Raw genomic sequence first — 21,115 nt, 5'->3', positions numbered from 1 at the left:
TAAGAGGAAGCAACAAAAGCCATATTATAAACTGGGACATTCCGAATTGAGCTGAGAGTTGGAACCCGACCAAATAGCGTGGTGTCGCCTGCCTTATATCTGTCAAAGCTGAACACTGCTGAGCTTGTCAGATTCACAGAGGGACAGTTCAAGGTGTAGGTCACTATCCTGCTCAAGGTGTAGTTCACTATCTGCTCAAGGTGTAGTTCACCATGTTGCCCAAGGTGTAGTTCACCATCCTGCCTGAAGGTGTAGTTCATCATTCTGCTCAAGGTGTAGTTCACTATCCTGCTCAAGGTGTAGTTCACCATCCTGCTCAAGGTGTAGTTCACCATCCTGCTCAAGGTGTAGTTCACCATCCTGCTCAAGGTGTATTTCACTATCCTGCTCAAGGTGTATTTCACTATCCTGCTCAAGGTGTAGTTCACTAGCCTGCTCAAGGTGTATTTCACTATCCTGCTCAAGGTGTAGTTCACCATCCTGCTCAAGGTGTAGTTCACTATCCTGCTCAAGGTGAAGTTCACTATCCTGCTCAAGGTGAAGTTCACTATCCTGCTCAAGGTGTAGTTCACTATCCTGCTCAAGGTGTAGTTCACTATCCTGCTCAAGGTGTAGTTCACTATCCTGCTCAAGGTGAAGTTCACTATCCTGCTCAAGGTGTAGTTCACTATCCTGCTCAAGGTGTAGTTCACTATCCTGCTCAAGGTGTAGTTCACTATCCTGCTCAAGGTGTAGTTCACTATCCACCCCTTCTGCCAACGCTGAAGCTCACAGATGAAAGTGAGGCTGAAGTTGAACCCATTTCAAACAGTGTTGTCATTGTTTGCCTTCGTACATTATCTTTTTTCTTTTTTTGTATTTATTTTTTAACCTGTTCCACTTCATGAAACATATTTAAGATTTGAACCTTACATAATCTAATACTGAATAGTATGTTACAGCCTCAGAGCTGCTCTATCAGTGGATTGGGCTCACCAGTCATCAAATGAAGAAAAAAAACATTAAAGTGAATCAAATAAAACACCAAAAGATGCCATTAGAAGTGGGACTCGAGTGCAAAACTGAGTGGATGGAGAGAGACAACCATACTGGAACTACGACACCAATTCCTGCGCTTTAGTACGCATGTCTCAGATGCATGAAACAAGTTCTTGCTGACTTGTGAACGTAGCAGTAAATACACACAGTTAACATTTGAAATGTTCACATGGGGGATTATCTTTCACCATGTTTAATACTGTGCAAGTTACTGTTGAAATCCTTTAGGGGGGTTGAGTTTTGTGGTAGAGCTGAAATTTAACAAGATGCAGTCTAACCTATTCATGTTCTGGAGAATTAACTCCCAAGTTCCCTTTTTGCCTCTGTAGGTAAACTATGAATTTCGCAATCAAACCCAGAAACAAAACTAAATAGTGCAAAGTTTTAGCTCGTATTTATCAAGTATTTCTATGCCGAGTACAGTACCTGATTATCTGAAAATCCAGGATCAACTTCAAGCACCATATCTAAGGGATTATACCAAACATCCCACTGTTTGAATCCACTCACTGCCCCCTGCCACACCTTCACTCCTTATATTACCCCCACTGTCCATGTGCCTGCAAATCTAGCCATTTCAATGCTTTTCTTCTCCGCAAGTGAGAAAAGACACAAAGAGGGGGTAGAGATTCCCACTGACACGGTGATGACCATTAGCTCTGAGAGCTGAACAGATGCAGACTTCCTCTGACCCTGATCACACACCTTGTTACCAGGCCCAACTAGTGATGTGCTTTTCAGATGCCGGGGGGGGGGGGGGGGGGGGGGGCTACTGCTGGGACTAAAGACAATGTGATTCTTTACCATATCAGTGATCAGATAGAAAAATGCTAAGGCGCTCTCGAAACCACCAGCATGCAACAACCAAATGTAGTAGTTACTAGTACCGACTATCAAACCAGTATCCAAAACAAACCCTAACTTAATATGCTGTTGTTCTAATGAGATGAAAAGAGTTCCATGTTGGCAAAAAGGTCATCTAGTGTAAAGTAACTCCCAATAATCACACAAAACGGTACGTTGTAAGTTGATTACAAATAAGTCTGTAAATAGAGATGGGAGTCGTTGCATACGAACGCAAATATGTAAAAACTCGTCGTGTTCGGCAGATTTCATCCTGCACTCAGATCACGTCAGAGGAACTTAAGCCTGACATACAACGGAAAACGGTTGCACCCCACAGGACAGCCTGCCTGTCCCCACCATCCTCCCCCTCCACAGGACAGCCTGCCTGTCCCCACCATCCTCCCCCTCCACAGGACAGCCTGCCTGTCCCCACCATCCTCCCCCTCCACAGGACAGCCTGCCTGTCCCCACCATCCTCCCCCTCCACAGGACAGCCTGCCTGTCCCCACCATCCTCCCCCTCCACAGGACAGCCTGCCTGTCCCCACCATCCTCCCCCTCCACAGGACAGCCTGCCTGTCCCCACCATCCTCCCCCTCCACAGGACAGCCTGCCTGTCCCCACCATCCTCCCCCTCCACAGGACAGCCTGCCTGTCCCCACCATCCTCCCCCTCCACAGGACAGCCTGCCTGTCCCCACCATCCTCCCCCTCCACAGGACAGCCTGCCTGTCCCCACCATCCTCCCCCTCCACAGGACAGCCTGCCTGTCCCCACCATCCTCCCCCTCCACAGGACAGCCTGCCTGTCCCCACCATCCTCCCCCTCCACAGGACAGCCTGCCTGTCCCCACCATCCTCCCCCTCCACAGGACAGCCTTCTGCGGTCAGCACTCTACTCTCACAATACTATCCTGGAAGGCAGTTAGGACATACGCACCAATCCCAGTCCTCTCTACAACAGTAAGATTACAGATTGACACCAAAGTAACGCTAACATTTTGGAAGAAAAGAAAGAAAAAAAAAGAAGTCAAAATCAAATTAAAAACCCAAACAAAATAAATAAAAAGGTCAAAAGGATGAACAGTGCTCTACGTGCACACTAAAGTGCTTTTGTCTGCAAGCCCTGAACCAGAGAGGCGTCCTCTACGCTGTGACGGGTGATTTTGGGATAAGTACTGAATAGCCCTGACATTTTCTTCTTTTCTCCTCACGGTTTTGTGGTTTTCAAATACTTCAATGCAGTGGCTCCTACTGCGGGGACTTTGGGGGGGTGTTGAGATCTTTGTTGGGGGCCTTCCCTGCATGGGGGGGTGGCGAGGACCATCGGCCCGCCGGTCTCCTGACCTCCCGGGGGGCTCGTCCAGGAGTGGCAGTGCCAGCGGCCTTGGAGGGGTATGTCTCTCTGCCCTTGGGCTCCCCCCTGTCTCCTGGGGTGGCATCAGGGCACTTCCTCTCCTCGCTGGCGAGGGGAGCGCTGGCTGGCTTGGCCTCCTTCGGGGGCTGTAGTGTGGGGCCGTCTTTGATCCTCTGGCAGATCTCGGCGTAGGAGGGCTTCCGGAGTTCCTGAGAGAAACACACAGACGACGTCGGTTTTGATATCAGAGTCGACAGATGATATGCGGAAACAACACAAGGATATTCCGTTGAGGGATCTTAAGACCGTGGAAATGTTTGAAGGTTTGAAGAAATGCTCGTACTTTGCTGGCTAGTAAAGCTTGACTCACTGTAGCAGCCCCGTTGACTTGAACAGATTTGCTAGCAGTGGACAAGGTGGCTGTGACCCGCTCCACAGACACCAGCACCTCCTTCTGCTTCACCTCCGGAAGCTTCACCTCCCTGAGAAAACACACACACATACAGATGTAAATATACATTTTCCTTCCCGGAGACACATTAATATGTTTAAGTTGAGGAATGTTAAAAAGGTTGTCTATGGCAAAATGATTTGAACTCAAACTGTGTGTGTGTGTGTGTGTGTGTAAAGGTGAACATGGTGAAACCATCTGGGCTCCTCACTCTGTCGGGTGTGTAGAGGCAGGGCCAGTGAGAGGGGTGGCCACCGAGGCAGGGGCCGGGGCAGGCTGGAAGCTGGTGGGCAGGGGTGATGTGACCGTCCGCAGGGCCTCCTTGGGACCTCCAGACGGGAGGGGACTCGCAGCACTGGCGTCAACGCTTACATTCTACATCAAGGTAGAAAGAGGGAGAAAAAAAAATCCAGATTTAGGCTCATACTAAGGCTTGAAATGGATGGGTCAACATGCAAGTGTGGAGATGGGGCCTTGTGTTTGTTTATTTATAACTTAAAAATATACAATAATAATCCAGATAAATATAAAACCAAAAAACATGATGGTTATTTTTTCAAAAAGAAAATGAAGGCCCTTAATACAGGTACTAACCCGTTCCTTGGTGGTTCCTACGACCATGCTGGCCAGTCTGTTGTCAAAGGCGTCATCCGTCTTGAGGTGTCCAGCCGCTCCAGGCAGCGGGGGGAAGCTGGAGAGCCCCAGCTCGAAGCTCGGTGACGGGGGCTTCTGAGGAGGAGGCGACTGGGGGGCCACTCTCTACGTGACGGCAGCAAGCACAAAGTCAGCACTATCCGCTTGAGGAACACACCGCCCACACCAGCCACAGTGTTCAAGCCCCAGCACAGTTGTAATTGGATCCATGTCACAGTGCTTCGGCATATTGCACCAGTGAAACTAAGTGCCCTTTTTAAAATATGGGGGAGGGGGGGAACATCCTAGTCTACGCAAATAACATAAATGGTACTTACTGTAAACTTGTCGTCCCTCTTTTTCCTATAACCAGAAATATTTTTCCTTTAAGAAAGAGAACATCCCTTAATTCACGTACATAATTTTCTTTGATTGTTCATGACTTATCCTTACGTAGTTCTTCTCGGTGGCATAATCAAATCGCATTTCAATCAAAATTCTCCAAGCCAGATTTTTACAAACCCCATTCGACTAGAGCAGCTGTTAACCACAGGACTGCGGCCCTCGCTTGCAAACGCTTCCGCGGAGGACGTTTCCATGGCTACATTTACCTTCCACGCCCCATGCTGAGGGAGTAGTCGGTGGTGATGGGCTCGGCCACGCGGCCCGTGCCCACGTCCCTCCGTGGGAAGGCCACGGTGGAGGGTAACCTGGTCCGGGGCTGGCCCGGGGCCAGCCGTGTCTGGGGGCTGCGCACCCCGTTGATGATGCGGTCGCTGGGGAAGTTGAAGATGGCGGGGCTGTCCAGGAGCCCGGTGCCGCGGTCGGCCGTTGGGAGGGGGGGCCTCAGGTGAGGTTTACTGTGATTCCTAGAAAATAACAAGAGTTGATTGTTGGAAAAAGGTTTCAAAGAAAGCAAGCTGGGAGGTTTTCCTTGTCTTCCTTGAGGGTTTAGGTTGGTTGAGGGGCAGTTCTATGGGCGTATGTAACGCCCTGACATTGCTTGTAAAAACATCTATACAAATACATTTTGATTTGATCAATATGAAGGAGGATTATTTGTTTGTTTGCTTGTTTGAAATATTTGATTATATCATTATGTACAGTACAATATAACTGTATTATATATAATAAATAAGCCAAGACAGTTACATTTACATCAACAACACTGGACGAAGCTTACACCTACCTGTTCCTGGGAGAGTAGTGCCTGACTGTAAGTGGAGATGTAGCTGGTTTAAAACCGTGGGATGTAAATCCGTTGATGAATTGGGTGTTGTGAAATGGCGTAACCTGTCAAATGCAGGAAAGAAAGTGAACAAAATAGTTCCTTATGAAGCACCACTGCGTCAATACGCCTGTGCTTGAAATAATGACATGCAGGACGAGCCGTGCATCGTTAGCCATAACCACACCCTCCACAGCCCAGCCAGTGCCAGAGGCCCAGACGCACTAACACGCTCTAACACGCTCTAACACGCGCTAACACGCGCTAACACGCGCTAACGCGCGCTAACACGCGCTAACACGCGCTAACACACGCTAACACGCGCTGACACGCGCTAGCATGCTTTAGCTCTCCCGCGGCACATGCTAGCTCGGGCCAGCGGCACCACTTCAGGTGGAGCCCCTCATCGAGAGCGAAATGTGAACGTGCGCCAGCGTCTCACCAGTGCTGGGTCGATGAAGCTGTGTGTGGCTGACCAGGCCTGGGGGGTGATGAGGCTGTAGAGGGGGAACTGCTGCTGAGGACTGTACACCGGTGGGATGTAGTAGGAGGTGTAGCGTTGCTGCTGCTGCTGTTGCTGCTGTTGCTGCTGCTGCTGCTGCTGGGCGTATGGGTTCACCTCCACCGGTCGGTAGCCATTCTTTGGCATGAAAGTGTTGATGGCGATTGCCTTTGCCTTTATGCGTGCCTTGTGGGGATCATATGCACACATGTATTGTAAGAATACGTATAAAAATAAAAATAAACTATTTACATACAGGAGTTGAGTTCATTTAGGTTATTTGGTCACTTCAATGTGAATTAACATCAGACAAACTGATAGCTTATCAAAATAGGAGACATCCTACCTTAATAGGCTTCCCTTGGAAGGTCTTCACTTCTTCACGAAGATACTGATATGCCTGTAGGAAGGGGAGAAGATGTATTTGTTCACATAATACATGCATAAAACCTTGTTTAGGTGTCAAATAAATACATAAAGACATTAAAGCTGAAGTTGGTCTGATCCCATGACCAGCTTTGTACAGCTTAACCCCCTGATCGTGTGTGTGTGGTGTCGCATCCCAGAAGAGCCCTTACCTGCTGTGCATCTGCTTCCGATTCGAAAGTGATGAACCAGTTGTCGTTGTAAGCAAATTCACAATTGACAAATTTAGGCAAGTTATCTCCTTTGAAAAGAGCTTCAACCTCCTGAAAAACAAGGGGGGGAAAAAACATTTACACATTTAATAATGATTGTGAGAACTTTTCGAACTGTATCCGATACACTGCTTTCATTGTTTTTATTCCTTTGCTAAGTGTTTTTTTAAGGTCCCTAAATCTTCCTCCTTCAAACAAAGTATTGACTTTCTGGAACAACAAAACGATACAGAAACTCTCTGTGATAACTCCCTAAAGGTTGACACCTCCAAATAAATTATGAGCCTGCGTAGGTGGTGCGGCAAACGTTAAACGGGCTCTGGTATGTTGACCACAGAGATCGACCGGATACAGAGGAATGCTAGCTGGGGTCTCCATTCACTAGCCTGGATCAGTAAACAGTCTAGCAGAGCATAGTGGGCTATCTGACGTCAGACTCAGGAGACTACTAACTGGCAGGCTAAATGTCTGTCACTGGAATGATGGTAGATTGGTAGGTTGACTACCCTTGCACAACCTCCCACTGCATTTGTTAAGACAAACAACAGATCGGGACAAGAACTTCTCTGATGTATGATGACAAGGATTCAAGCCATCACAAGTCAAACCAACAAATCATAGGCAGATTAATAAGATCCTGTGCAGTACTCAGTGTAGGAGGTGAGATCTTCCTACTTTGCCAACTCTCCGACATGACACTAGATACCCCAGGTCCCTTCTGAACCCCGTCCCTTAACCCCAGTGAAGCAGCCTGGACCAGACCTGGATGGGGGTGCTCTCTGAGACCTCTCTGAGGATGACGATGCAGCGGTTCTGGTTGGGCCGCACTTTCTCCCCCTTCTCATCCACCTGGACCAAGGGCAGCGCTGAGGACCACATCAAACACATCAGTTCCATGCATGTATGACTACGTCACCCAGAACAAGATCACTAACAAATAAGGCACAGAATCAAAACCCATCTGTAATTGCAATTGAAAGGACAAGCACAAACAATGTGAACACCATATCTATTAGGTAGGCCGGCAAACACTAAACAATGGCATTAAATACAATTATTTTATTAAAAAAATATATATATTATATAACAGACAATGCACTGAATGACATCCGTGTTAAGGCCTACCACTTACATCGCAAAATGTCGACAATGAGGTCCATGTCCGTGCTGAGTTTCTTGACATGGTCGAGGTTGGCTACCGTCATGATTGGCACGTACTGGTCGCTGTCCATCTGAGAGATGAGGTACATGTCGCTGGCCAGATTCTCCCTGCAGCCCGAGGGAGGAAGCCATACGTTACTCCCTGCATGGTCCCACCCAACAGCACCCACCACGGAATTCTTGACAGCATGAAGTAAAGCTTTCATTTGGAGCACGCCTCCCACCCACAAAGAGCCAACACACACACACACACACAACTAATGAGTGTGCGTCGGTTGGGCAGCGTCACAGCGCATGCGTCAGAGCATTCCAGCATAGGCGGTGCTTGATTACTATCGCCAACAAATAAGTAACAAAATAAGACAATTTCATATTTTTGAGTGTCTGGAAAGCCACCATAGAAATATCCTATTTGAATAAAAAAAAATGTTTACGCTATATTTTTCCCCTCTGTGGTCACTGTGTCAGCTCTGTGTCTCAAATTCAATTGTTGTTGTCACTGCTACAGCTTAGTTTGTCAGTCAAGCATGCGTTGCCATGACACTATGAGATGCTGGTGCTCACCGGGAGAGACAGAATTCTAGAGTCTTCTTCAGGTGCTCCCTCAGGTCCTCCTGGGGGTTCTCCTGCTGGGGCTCCACCACTGCTGACAGACCACAGCTATTATTACACTCAATCCCCTTCATCACAGGGAATTGTTCTAGAAGCACGCCATGTTTAAGTAGAATCAACTCAATTTGAAACTACAATCTAGCTTTGGGTTCAGCACAAAATGTGGTCGTTGTAAAGACCCTTTTCGATTTGTGAGACGCGTGGGGAGGTGCGTTAAGACAGAAAAAGGTGTTGTGTGTCGTCCAAGGGTTTGCTCTTGTGATGAATGACCCCACCTGTATGGGTGGAGTCTTGTCCAGCCTCTGGGTACTCGGGGTACGCCGGGTCAGAACCCTCCAGCGTGACGGCTGCCATCTGGGCAGGCTCAGCCAGCATCACTGGGACTGGCGGAGGCTCATCTGGCTGGGCTAGTAGTGGCTCCTCGTACACCTTGTCTTCAGTCGCTTCATAGCCTGGACAGCCACATTTACAGGGTATTAAGACACGGCTGTGTATTTTGCACCGTTGAAATTCAGTGGGTAGTTTTAGAGGGTAAACTATGGATTAAATAGACTGTTCTGTATATTTTGTCCAAGATTTGCCCGACAAATATTTACAAAGCCTAATTGGTGTACTAATTAATATTGTAATGGATATCTGTTTCCATTTTGTCAATGTTACTGCTTGAAGTGAAGGAATAACACACATACCAAAGCCTACAATATATAATGTGACTGGGCCAGTAGTGTCCTTTGGTGCAATTCCAAAATATATTTTAAAACATTTTTTGTATTTAATTTGACTGTTTTTTAAGTCTAATTGAGAATTTGTATTGTCACCACTGCATGCTGGTTTACTTCAATTTTGTCAGAACTCAACAGATGGAGACCACACATTACAATGAGTGATTATCCCCATTTGAGGAGCGGTGATAGGTGTCGGGGAATATTCATAGCCCGGACTAAATTGAGTATGAATGATTCAACCGGTGGTGCTGTGGTGACAGCGTGCAGCCACACGGTCGGTGGACTATTTCTATCCTCTTCCTGAAATGGCTGACCTTCTGGACCGGGGTCAGCAGAGCCATCGCAGCCTTCCTTCCATGGCTGGAGAGATGGGGTTGTATCTGCAGGCCCAGTGGTGTCCAGGTTAAGCATGTGGCTGGCCCATGCTTTCGCATTGGGGTTTAGGTCAGAAACCTTGTTGGATTCCTGTGGAGGTTTTGGAGAGAGAGAACACATAATGACATTACTGTTCTGCATAGAACCTGTATAATCAGGGAGAGATTGATCTACTAAGGAGCCAATCATCATGTCAGGAAACGTCCTCATGACAAGTGAAGATTACTGGCATTTGGGGATTTTGTTCATTAGGTGGCACATCATACAAGTATTATTTCTCTGGGTCCAAATGAAGACCAACTACCATACACATCAAGAACACATCACCAAAATGATCAAATTAAATAAGAAAATGACCAGTAAGCTGTGCCGTTTGTCATGAGTATGTTTTACCACCTGATATGCAACACCTCAACCCTGAGATCACCGTCAACAGTCATGACAGCCCTCTGCTTCAGGCTGGAGCGAGGTGCAGGGCTACTTAAAGGAGCAAACGAAAAATTATTCTGCCAATCCGACACGCACGTCTCACAGGCTAAACGTCTGTAGCGGAGGGGTTGCTGTAAGAGCCAGTGTGTCTTCATAGTCTCGAGGCACAACGCAGGCCATGCTCTCCGCTGGCGGAGACAGGAGGCTCCAACACTTCCCATCTGCGCTCGTTCGCCCTGGGTCGTCACGCGGAGGTGTCCCGAAATCCAACAGGTTTACCCCCTGGGGTCCTAGCCGAGTGGTGTGAGCAGTCCCCCTAAGTCTGCTCAGAATGACCCCCCCCCCCTCCCCTCGTCACCTCTCTCAGGGTCGGCCCTCGATGGAGGCCGCAGCCGGCACGCTCCGTCTGGGCTGTCAAACTGGGTCTGGCTGACGAGGCGCTGCCAGGAGCGGCAGGTTGTCAGGGAATAAACAATGCGAGGAGGCTGACGCTCAACACCCCCCACCCCCTCCAGCCTGACGTGGCCTCCGCCGACTGGCCCCAGCCTTCCCACTCAGCAGCCCTCCACGTTCCACCGCGGCTGCCCCTCGGAGTCACAGCCCACGTCATCGCCGGGGAACGGCGGCGGCGTGTTAACCGTCACTCGAGCCGCGAGAGGCCGTCTGCGGAGCAGGTAACGAGGGGAGCCTACTTTGCCCCTCGTTTCACAAGCCTGTGCTCGGTGGGCCTCGCTAATTAATTCTGATGTTAGACTAACAGATTCTCAGTAGTGGGCAGAAGGAGGGGGGGACCTTATTGGAAAATAAGGGTTTAATGCAGTACACTGATGAACTGGCAAGAGACGCATCTTCCAGCCAGGTCCCTGGGTCCTATTTCATACACGCTGTATCACAAGCTCCCTGGGCTCAGAGCGGTCAAGCATTCACTCACTCGCACGCACGCGCGCAGACAAAACGGTACCTCAAAAACAAGCCCACTGAGGCCGAGGACATGAGCCCAATAATCCAGTCATGCGCAAGTGTAATGCCCTCCCACTTGAGTCTGACCTGGCTGCTATAGAAACGGGGGACTGACATCACTAGCCGTGTCCAATGCTCGGGAGCGTTTCGGGTCCGCTTGACCTTTTCGGAATCAAAAGGGGGAGGAAGAAAAACCTGGAGCCTCTGTGTATGTGTGTTTATGGTGGTGGTGATGGGGGGGGGGCTAGGGGAGTAAACTTTACCTTTCCCAGTGCCTGATGAGAATGGATTTTATGAGAGGAGGATATGATTGATGGGTAAACTAGAGATGGAGCAAAAGTTATTGTCACTGAGGTGCAACCCAGGACGAATTGTTGCTGGCTTTGTCTGATAGGAGAGGCGTTTATAGACAAGGATGGACAGACAAGAGTCTCAGGAAAAAAAATGATAAGAGTGCTACTTGTGGCCTTTAAATGGACGGGAGGAGGCGAGTCATTTGCGTTCTGCTGAGTACACAGGATTCAAATGAATCAGGGAAAAATGCTTTGTCTATACAGCAACATTTATCTGTAGGCCTAGTCTACTTGCCCTTTAACGAGGCTGCAGGGATACTTGGACAGCACATTACAAGATCCAGCATGATATTGAGACAGGCTCCTGGTATGATGGGCTGCTTCAACTAATAAAAGGCAACATTGGTTCAACATTCATCTAGGACGTTTTCTACTTCCTGCTTTGATGTGTGTGCAGATCAGATTGGAACAGAGCTATAAATAGGTCATAAGCAATGAATGTTCATGTGCATAAGCATGTAGCATATGGTGTAGTGTAGAGAGCCACCGGATATAGAATGGGACTTGCACGATAGTCCCCAAGTTAACATGCACATGGTAGGGATAAATATTTAATTAAAATGTTCCAACAATTAGCTCTGCAAGTCCCTGGATGAAGACACATGCCCCAATCAGTTTTTGTCCTGCCACCAATTTTGATTCTGATTTGTGCATGTGTAAATAACACTGGAAAAAGGCATTAGCAATGTCTTTCCACTTCCTCATTTTGGAACTTGTAAGGATACAATATTTTCCTTTTTTTGCAATCCACTTATTCAATACAATTTCCATAACATTCTTCCAGACTCCATAAACCTATTTGTAAAAGTACCATGCAACAGGCCAATTTTCTAACTCAATTTCAGAAAAATCGGTTTGAGTCTGCTATAGTCTAACCTGGCAAGGAAAACACTGCTCAGTTGACATGAGGAGTCACACCAACAACCCCATAGCCAAGCCTTCAGTAGACAGTTTCAATTTGGGACCTTAGAAGCAGTCCATGTGTTCCTGTCAATCAGACGTCCACAGCTTTCTGTGTCTCTGGAAACCAGTGACCAGAAACCACATTCTATTGATTAAGTGAGTGGAGTGAGTCTATAGAGACTTCAATCCAGCCTTCACGCTTGCAGGTAAACAAGAAAAACTCATAAGAAAAACTCATAATACTACAATGCTGTGATACACTAACCTAGTCATGTATGTAATTGTTGAGAGTTTTAGATTGAATAATTCTAGTCCCTCACAGGTTCTTCCAGCAAGGCGGCTGATGCTAATTTGAGGAAATCCAGAAGCTGGAATACATGTTGAAACCTTTGCATCCTGCTGCTACACACTCAGCATGTTCAAATACAGATTTGTTTTAAATACTGAAATAAATAAAAGTTCCACGACATCCTCTGAAGCAGTTAGGGGTTAAAAGCCCACAGCCGAGCCCAGCCCAGACACAGATGTGGGTACCTACCAAATGGGAGCTCTCTTTTGCTTCTTGTACTTGCTGCACCTGTGGTTCAGCTACAACTTTTGTATCCTGGTCAGAAGTCATGAGCCGTCTACTTCTTGGCTCCTCAGGGAGAAGTCTCTTTGTCACCAAGTTAGCTGTGGGCATAAAAAAAATAAAACTTTTGATTCAGTTGAAACTGACACTTCCTGAAACAAGGAAGCTCATAAAGCAGGCCTCCACCAAATACTTAAGGCATTGGAATATCTTGCTTTAATTCCAGTCATCTTGGATGAGAAAAACATGCAGGCTGTCCACAAGAGAAAATGAATGTACCAAGCACATTTGAAAACATCCCTTTTCTATCCAGTTAGGTCTCATTTGTAAAGAAGTGGTAATCCCCAAACAATCAAATGCCTGTCTCTGACATGGGCTCTCATTTTGTTTGCATACAAAGCAGAAAAAGAATGGCATGGCTGTAAAGCTTACGACCTTTGATCTACATACTAAATACTGATGGAGTGTGTGCTTACATACCATTTATATAGGAAAACACCCATTTCAGTCTATCAAACATAGATGTAACAGAAACAAGTGCAGACACATTTTGATACACTTTTGGGTAATTCAATGGATTATGAACAACAATTTACTGATATGAAACTAACTCAAACTAAACTCATCAACATTAGTTAATTACAATTAGATTATCTCTTACTTACATACATATTAGATTATAACATGACAGCAAAACATGAAAGAAAATAATTAACTCTTTTTACACAGAAGTTTACACATTCAAGCAGCAGCAGCATCCCAAAATTAGACTTAATTTACATTTTGCATTCTTGTTGTTTCTGTGGGCAACTAAAGACATCACACTGTACAAGTTAATAAATCAAATGTATGAATCGCAAATTGTAAACTCTGCCCTGTCAAGTTCTATGAAATGGACAATATTTGCATCAACATGCATGTTGCTATCTTGCTGACTGAAAGCGAGAGTTGTCAGGAAATGATATGGTTCAGGTGTTTATGGGGCGTGTACTTTATGTGGTGTGCTCATTGGACAAATCAGTGATCCCGCACACTTCATGCGTCCACTGCATGAGCTCTATAAAACGAGTCAGGTGCAGTCGATCTTTCAGCGAAAACAACTATGTTTTCCAAAGTTGAATAACGATTGTATGCCATCCCAACACTAGAATGTACTTGGCAATCTCGTTTTACAGACTTAAAAACCTAGTCCATCTAAATTCAAGAAAGCGTCATACGGCGCAGGTATCTAGTTTCTGGCAGACACTGGCCACGCCATGAGTGGTTCCCTACCTAGAAGTCTCCCTGACACACAAGTCTCATGTTTGAAGACAAATGGCAGATATGATATTTACAGTTTTCTAGCTGGTCAGTCAAAAGTGTTACCGTTTAACTGTTTCCTAGACATTCAAATTAATGACGATGGTTTTGCAACTCGTGAGTCGTGGTGATGCTGACAAGTTAGCAAAATAAAGTTTTAGGGCCGCATCATCATCATATCCATTCAATGAAAGATGGCGACCTCCTGCGTGATTTCGCGGATTCCCCAACCCCCCATCATTCTGCAATGCCATGGTTAGCTAGCGTTCCAACCCCTCGTTTCTCTAGCATGAAGTCGATGTTAAAGCCGTTTTTGTTCAAACCAGCTAACCGTTGGTTAGCTACGTTTACTTACGTTTAGTCGCTATCCATCTTAAGTTCCATCGGCTTGTTGTGTCGGGCAATGACTAATATAACAAGCGAGATAGCGTTTGCTCAAATTGTTAGCAAGACGCTTATGTTGTTCTGCTAACCAAACTAGCTACCTGCAGGCGGCTAGAGTTAGCTAAGCTAGCTAGTATTTGCTAAAAACAGCTTCTTAACGTAATTTAGTTAGCCAGCTACAAGCTATTTGAAAATAATCTCAATGGATTATCATATCTACTGCTAACGTTATACAAATTAGAGAGCAAGTAACTAGTAAGGAAGTTAAATGCTAATGCTATATAGTTAAGTAGTGCTACCTAGAGGTTTCCGTGGGCGTTTACTCACCTGTCAACTATCGCTGCACGGCAATGCAAAAACTGGTGTTGGTGTTGGTAGGGAGTAGTAATGATGGCAAGGCCTCGCTTGAATCGACTTCCAAACTGAATACGCAAGGTATTTAGCTAGCAGGCTAACGGCGCGAGCACGTAAACGTTAGCTAGCTAACTAGCGAGCTAGTCTGTAGCTACTCGATGAACAAGCGACAGTATCTGCTGGCAAGGATGGAAGAACGACTACGATACTCCAAAACAACGTTTCACTTACAGTAACGGAAGCCAGTTAGCAAATCCGCTCACATTTAGCTAGCGTACAACTTTGCACTTGCTTTTTCAATCAGGCCAAATCAATCTTTTCCTTCGAATTTTAACAAACGGAGATAATTCGTTTAAAAGATGAAAAGCTATATGAAACGTAATCCAAGAGCGCAAAATGATAGAAATGTTCGATTTGCATTCGCTCGTTGGCTAGCTAGGAAAAAAGCTGGATCCTTCGAGGTACCAGTGTGGATTTTGGAATGGAGAAATAGCTAGCTAGCTGTTTCCTTTCCCTTTCGAGCGCAGTGACCATCGAGCTCCAAGCTGTCACACAGGGTTCACACGCTTTGAACGCCAAGGTCCGCAGGCAGCTAAACTGTCAGGGAGGAGCTGTTGTTGTGCCAGGCTATTTCTCTTTAGTCGTTATAGACAGATTTTACCATATCCGTATTTTGGGTAAATGCCCTGAAGTGTGCTTGGATGAGCATATATGAAAAATAATAGTCACAAATGAAATCTTAATCTGTTTAGAGATCTTTTTTTATTTACTATAATTAAGGATATAATATCAGTGATTTGATTTAAGACTTTGTTCGATTCACGGATTCGCTTATTTGTGTATGTTCTGAATCTCAATCCATTAAATGGATTACGTGTATATAAACATTTGAATTAAAGAGCAAACCAATTTAACGAACTCCCCCACCCACCGAGTCTGTATGGCGGCTGTTTGTGGTTGTCAAAACGTACTTACCCACAAACTACTAACTCCCGCCTCCTACAACAATAAACAGGCTCGTTGGTTGGTTGGTCTCCGCTCACAGCAGGCACAAGGATCCACTCGTGATCGTCGGTGGGTGTGGATCATGGGGGTAGGGCATTGTATGGGCAGTGCTTAAAGTGCTGGAGCACCCCTGGCGTTCTAAATCAAATGTGTTTTAATAATGTAATTCCCAATTCGCCTAATAAATCAGTTCTTCACTGTCACCCTAGGCATTTACCATGTAGTAGGCTCCTCCACAAAGACCACATCAAACAAAAGTAATTACGTTATATCGAGTGAAGTGACAACCAAAGTGAAGGACAATTTAAAATGGTTGGAAAAATTGTTTCGAGGTAGGCCTATATAATATCAGGGTGTTGTCCTGCCGTGCAAAGGGAAAAAGTAGACAAACAACATGGTTTGTGCTTTAGAGTGTGTCATTCTGTTTTCATAATCTGTCTCATTTTGTACTGTAGGTGCAATATCCGACTACAACTCTGGGGGGCAGATTAAAAAAGGCTCTAGACTTTCCTCTCACGAGTCCCTCTTGTTAACAGCACTCCTTCCGAGAGTTCCGTCCTTTCCCGTGCCGTCAGCGGACCGTCGTGTTCTGCAAAAATGGCACTTTACAATTTTAAGAAGATTATGGTGGTCCCCACATCAAAGGTAATTATATAAACATATAAAGGTTCTTACAAATGAATGTTCAACTGACTATTTTGTTTGTTTTGCCGCTGTTAGCTACTTAACACGCAAAAACATGGCGTGAATCGTAAAAGAATGTGTTCGCATGGAGACACGTGTTCCGCAGTGAGGCCAGTTAAACCTCAAAATGACTTGTCAGTCATTTTTCATGGGTTTTAAACCGCTTGCTCAACGACATAAATTTACAAATATAAAACAAACCCAGTATATTATTGTGAATAGGTGAATGTATATTTGTAAAGTGTGTTCGAAGAGATGTTTACATTTGCATGTTTACGCTTCTGCCCCGTTTTCCTTTCAGGACTTCATCGACATCACTTTATCCAAAACTCAAAGGAAGACACCGACAGTAGTCCACAAACATTACGCAATCCACCGTATCAGACATTTTTACATGCGCAAAGTGAAATTCACCCAGCAAAGCTACCATGACAGACTAAGTCAGATCCTTACAGACTTCCCCAAGTTGGACGTAAGTACTGAGATTCATTCTTCAATATTATCACTCAAAATACTCAGAATACTAAATCAAATATTGCTGTCTCTCCTGCAGGATATCCATCCATTCTATGCTGATTTGATGAATGTCTTGTATGACAAAGACCATTACAAGCTGGCGTTGGGACAAATAAACATTGCCAAGAATTTGATTGACAAGTAAGCATTTTATCTATTGTACACCTGGACAGGTTTATGTGTGTTCTAAATGGGGTTGGAATAGACAATTTTGATTATTATTGCAGTGTTGCTAAAGATTATGTTCGTCTCATGAAGTATGGAGATTCTCTGTACCGGTGTAAGCAACTGAAGAGAGCGGCTCTGGGTCGCATGTGCACCATTCTGAAACGACAGAAGCAAAGCTTGGAATATCTAGAGCAAGGTACATTACTACTAACTACACAATTCATAAATACACTGTGTGATGTGGTGTTTTATATTTGCTTATGCTTGTCTTCACAGTACGCCAGCATCTTTCTCGTTTGCCCTCAATCGATCCCAACACACGAACTCTGCTGCTCTGTGGTTATCCCAATGTGGGAAAGTCCAGTTTCATCAACAAGGTACATAGACCTATTCTGACAGACCTTTTGTTTAAACAAGGAACAGCAATGTGTTTTAAGACTTGTGCATCAATGATCACATGAAATATGTCCCTTAGGTCACCAGAGCTGATGTAGATGTCCAGCCCTATGCTTTCACCACCAAGTCCCTGTTTGTTGGACATATGGACTACAAGTACCTTCGCTGGCAGGTAAGACAGATTCAGCCTAAACTCCCTAGCCATCCATAACCACACCACAGTAAAATCTGAATGTCTTCATGTTATCAAATGTGTTCTATTTATGATTGATAACTACCCGTGAGTGGATAAACACCCACGCCACCTCCGTATATTCAGAATGCATCACGGAGATGTCTGTCAACATCAATCAAAACGTTGACATGAAACGTTTCAAACTGTAACTTTCAATTCCATCCTGTGACTGTAGGTGGTGGACACCCCTGGGATCCTGGATCACCCATTGGAGGAGAGGAACACCATTGAGATGCAGGCCATCACCGCCCTGGCCCACCTGCGTGCTGCCGTGCTCTACATCATGGACCCGTCAGAGCAGTGTGGTCAAACCCTGGAGCAGCAGCTGGAGCTGTTCAACAACATCAGGCCTCTGTTTGCCAACAAGGTTAAAACGGAATTTGTTCAATACAAGATCTTGAAAAAAAACTCACTGCTTGGTTTGCCATTTCAAACCAATTGTGTTTTCATAATTTGTACAGATGATCTGTTTGTGTTAAATGTTAACGTTATTTTCTTGCTTCCTTCAGCCTCTGCTAGTTGTGGCTAACAAGTGCGATGTCAAAAAGATCAGCGAATTGTCTGATGAAAACCAGGTTGGTGGTTCTATACTCTAGTCTTTTATATACATTTATTCATTTAGCAGACGCTTTTATCCAAAGCGACTTCCAAGAGAGAGCTTTACAAAAGTGCACTAACCATAACAACCAGAGCCCCAAACATTGCGGGTAGCCAAAACATGAAGCATACATTGTGAAAAATCAAATAAGTGCCAAAGGGAAGAACCATAAGAGCATGTAGTTAAACAAGTTACAATTAAACATGAACCTCAAAATGTACAAATTAATAATTTGTAGTTTTGATATCACTGTCTTCTCTATGGGATCTGTTTCTAAAAGTGTTCCTGCATGTTCTAGAAAATCTTTGCTGACATCTTGGCAGAGGGCATTCCTGTCATTGAGACGAGCACTTTAACCGAAGAGGGAGTGATCCAAGTAAAAACAGAGGTGAGCACTGCACTTTAGGTTACCAACTAGCATCATGTTGAAATGTTTTAAATATAACGTTTTTTTTTTTTTTCTTGAATTACAGGCTTGTGACAAACTGTTGGCTCACCGCGTTGACAACAAAATGAAGGGCAAGAAAGTCCATGATGTCCTCAACAGACTGCATTTGGCTGTGCCTGCTAAAAGAGATGAGAAGGTAACCCCTGAGAAGCGATTTATTTCACTCTGTACTCAGTCCACTCAGTTGACTGTTGAAGTTGAAGTCACAGTAGACACTAAGGTATTATTTGTTTCTATTTGTAGGACAGACCACCTTTCATCCCAGAGGGGGCTACAGTCCGAAGGAAAGCAATGGAAGTGGATGCTCCCAAACGCAGAACGGTATGTTTGGTATCATTAGAACATTTGAATACAACTGCTAAATGTTTTGTGAAGTTTGTTTGCATCTTGCCTCAAAAAATCTACATTTGTCTGCAGTGTAAAGTGAAATTAGAAAGTTGCTAAATAACATGTTTCTATTTACTATCACAGGAGAGGGATCTGGAGATGGAGCTTGGAGATGACTATGTACTCGACTTGCAGAGTATGTAAACACGTTTACTCGTATGATTATGTTTGCCATGTGTACTGCGTATAGTTATCTAAAATTATTGTGATTTTGTTTCTTAGAATACTGGGATCTGATGAACCAAGACGAGAAACATGATATCATTCCCGAAATCTGGGAGGGTCACAACATTGCAGATTACATTGATCCAGAAATCATGAAGGTAAATGCAGTGGCAGTAGTCTTCGACCTTTCATCGGTGTTGATGTCTTGTATGAAAAATAATACCCAGTAAGCTGCAGGACCAACCATGCTACTAGTTAACTAAACATATCTCTCCATGTGTCCATAGAACCTGGTGGAGCTGGAGAAGGAGGAGGAGCTGAAGGAGAAGGCTGGGGAGTATGATTCTGACGAGGAGAGCGAAGACGAGGAGATGCAGGAGATCCGCATGCTGGCCAAACAGATCAGGGAGAAAAAGAAGTTGAAGATTGTAGCCTCCAAAGACAAGGATGTGCACGGCCCCAGACTGCCCAGGACGGCCAAAAAGGTACGATGCATGTATTTTGAATGTTATTTGTTGCCGATTTATAATGACGTGTTCACTTGTTTTGTGAGACGAAATTTGAGACGAAATTTGCATTGTATCACAGGTTGACAGAAAGACTATTGAGAAGGAAATGGGAGATCTTGGTCTGGACATGACTGATAAGGATGATGTAAGTTCCTCATGATTCTCTGCTTCACAAAAACATAGTATGCACAGACACACACTTCATTTTGAGTACACACACGTATTTAAACGTCTTTGTTGTTTCAGAGTCACTACGCAGGGCAGGCTCGTAGATCCCGGAGTGTGACCCAGAAGAGGAAGCGTGAGGTCTCTGCACCCCCCATCTCTCGCACGCGGAGCCAGAGTGCTTCTCGTCCCCCTCGCGACCAGTCTGGCGTGCGTGATGCCAAGGTATGCAATGTACATCTCTTTGGGAGGCGCATGATTGCTTGTGTTCAGTTTGTGTACCAAAGGTGTGCTCTTTATGCATTTCAAATACATTTTAATATTTGCTTGACATTTCAGTTGAGAAACTTTTGGCTTGATCTGTAAGGTATTCTTAGCAGACACTTGTCATGTCAAAAGCTACATACAGTACAGGGAAGATTTAAACCTGCAAGCTCTTGACCTGCAGGCAATTAAAATCTTAGCTATTCCCTCCTTGCAAACTAAACCTTATTTCTTCCACAGATGGCAAGGAAGGCTAAGAAGATGATGAAGCACTCCCAGAAAGAAATAAATCGCGAGGGGAAGAAGGGAGAGGCGGACAGACATGTCTTTGACCTCAAGCCTAAGCATCTATTTTCAGGAAAGAGGAAATCTGGGACCAATGATCGCAGATAAACTTGCCTGTTTGATTACTTGTCTAGACGTTGGTCAGAAGCAGGAACTTAAGCAGGTGGGGTGGGGGCTTATCAGGGTGCAGTTCAACAGTCCTTTTGAATGGCTTATTTGGAATATAAAACTGTCAACACAATACATATTAATATTTACACATTGTGGCACAAGTGTCATTTTTTTACTGACTGTATACAGTAAAAAAAATATATATATATATATGAAAGTGTGTAACTTGCAGTTATCACATGACAAATATGTATCATGATTTAAGTAGCCCCTGAATAAATGTACTGTCAACCAGTGCTTCATTGTGTGTTTTTCAAGTAGCTGCAGACTTCTCACACATTTTAGCAGTACATTTCAAACATA

At 45.0% G+C, this 21,115-nt stretch overlaps 2 protein-coding genes across 6 annotated transcripts; one reads left to right on the top strand and one right to left on the bottom strand.

Annotated features, from left to right (window-relative positions):
• Window positions 1-1,807: 1,807 nt before the first annotated feature.
• Window positions 1,808-15,320, bottom strand: larp4b (La ribonucleoprotein 4B). Of its 5 annotated transcripts, none has more exons than XM_067252422.1 (18): window positions 14,790-15,320; window positions 12,747-12,880; window positions 9,503-9,653; window positions 8,739-8,915; window positions 8,416-8,494; window positions 7,823-7,959; window positions 7,453-7,556; window positions 6,631-6,741; window positions 6,399-6,452; window positions 5,993-6,238; window positions 5,512-5,615; window positions 4,934-5,191; window positions 4,661-4,706; window positions 4,284-4,448; window positions 3,901-4,064; window positions 3,582-3,720; window positions 2,760-3,447; window positions 1,808-2,265 (listed from the first exon to the last, which is right to left on the bottom strand). In XM_067252422.1, exons 2-17 carry the CDS (start codon window positions 12,825-12,827, stop codon window positions 3,133-3,135), a joined length of 2,331 nt encoding a protein of 776 aa, XP_067108523.1. In that variant the 5' UTR covers window positions 12,828-12,880; window positions 14,790-15,320; the 3' UTR covers window positions 1,808-2,265; window positions 2,760-3,132. The 5 variants fall into 5 exon arrangements, with proteins under 5 accessions (XP_067108523.1, XP_067108526.1, XP_067108525.1 ...); XM_067252425.1 differs by having other exon boundaries at window positions 3,609-3,720; XM_067252424.1 differs by having other exon boundaries at window positions 4,661-4,685.
• Window positions 15,321-16,331: 1,011 nt separating this feature from the next.
• Window positions 16,332-21,049, top strand: gtpbp4 (GTP binding protein 4). The gene is made up of 17 exons (XM_067252421.1): window positions 16,332-16,466; window positions 16,807-16,977; window positions 17,059-17,162; window positions 17,249-17,385; window positions 17,466-17,566; window positions 17,665-17,757; window positions 17,996-18,187; window positions 18,330-18,395; window positions 18,717-18,806; window positions 18,892-19,002; window positions 19,110-19,187; window positions 19,338-19,389; window positions 19,476-19,576; window positions 19,706-19,903; window positions 20,007-20,072; window positions 20,174-20,317; window positions 20,597-21,049. Exons 1-17 carry the CDS (start codon window positions 16,419-16,421, stop codon window positions 20,747-20,749), a joined length of 1,905 nt encoding a protein of 634 aa, XP_067108522.1. The 5' UTR covers window positions 16,332-16,418; the 3' UTR covers window positions 20,750-21,049.
• Window positions 21,050-21,115: the final 66 nt, after the last annotated feature.

Source organism: Osmerus mordax, chromosome 16, assembly GCF_038355195.1.
Source record: "Osmerus mordax isolate fOsmMor3 chromosome 16, fOsmMor3.pri, whole genome shotgun sequence".
NCBI classification, from domain to species: Eukaryota; Metazoa; Chordata; class Actinopteri; order Osmeriformes; family Osmeridae; genus Osmerus; species Osmerus mordax.
Note: the sequence above shows the minus strand (reverse complement) of the source record. Positions and strands in the feature narration are given on the sequence as shown.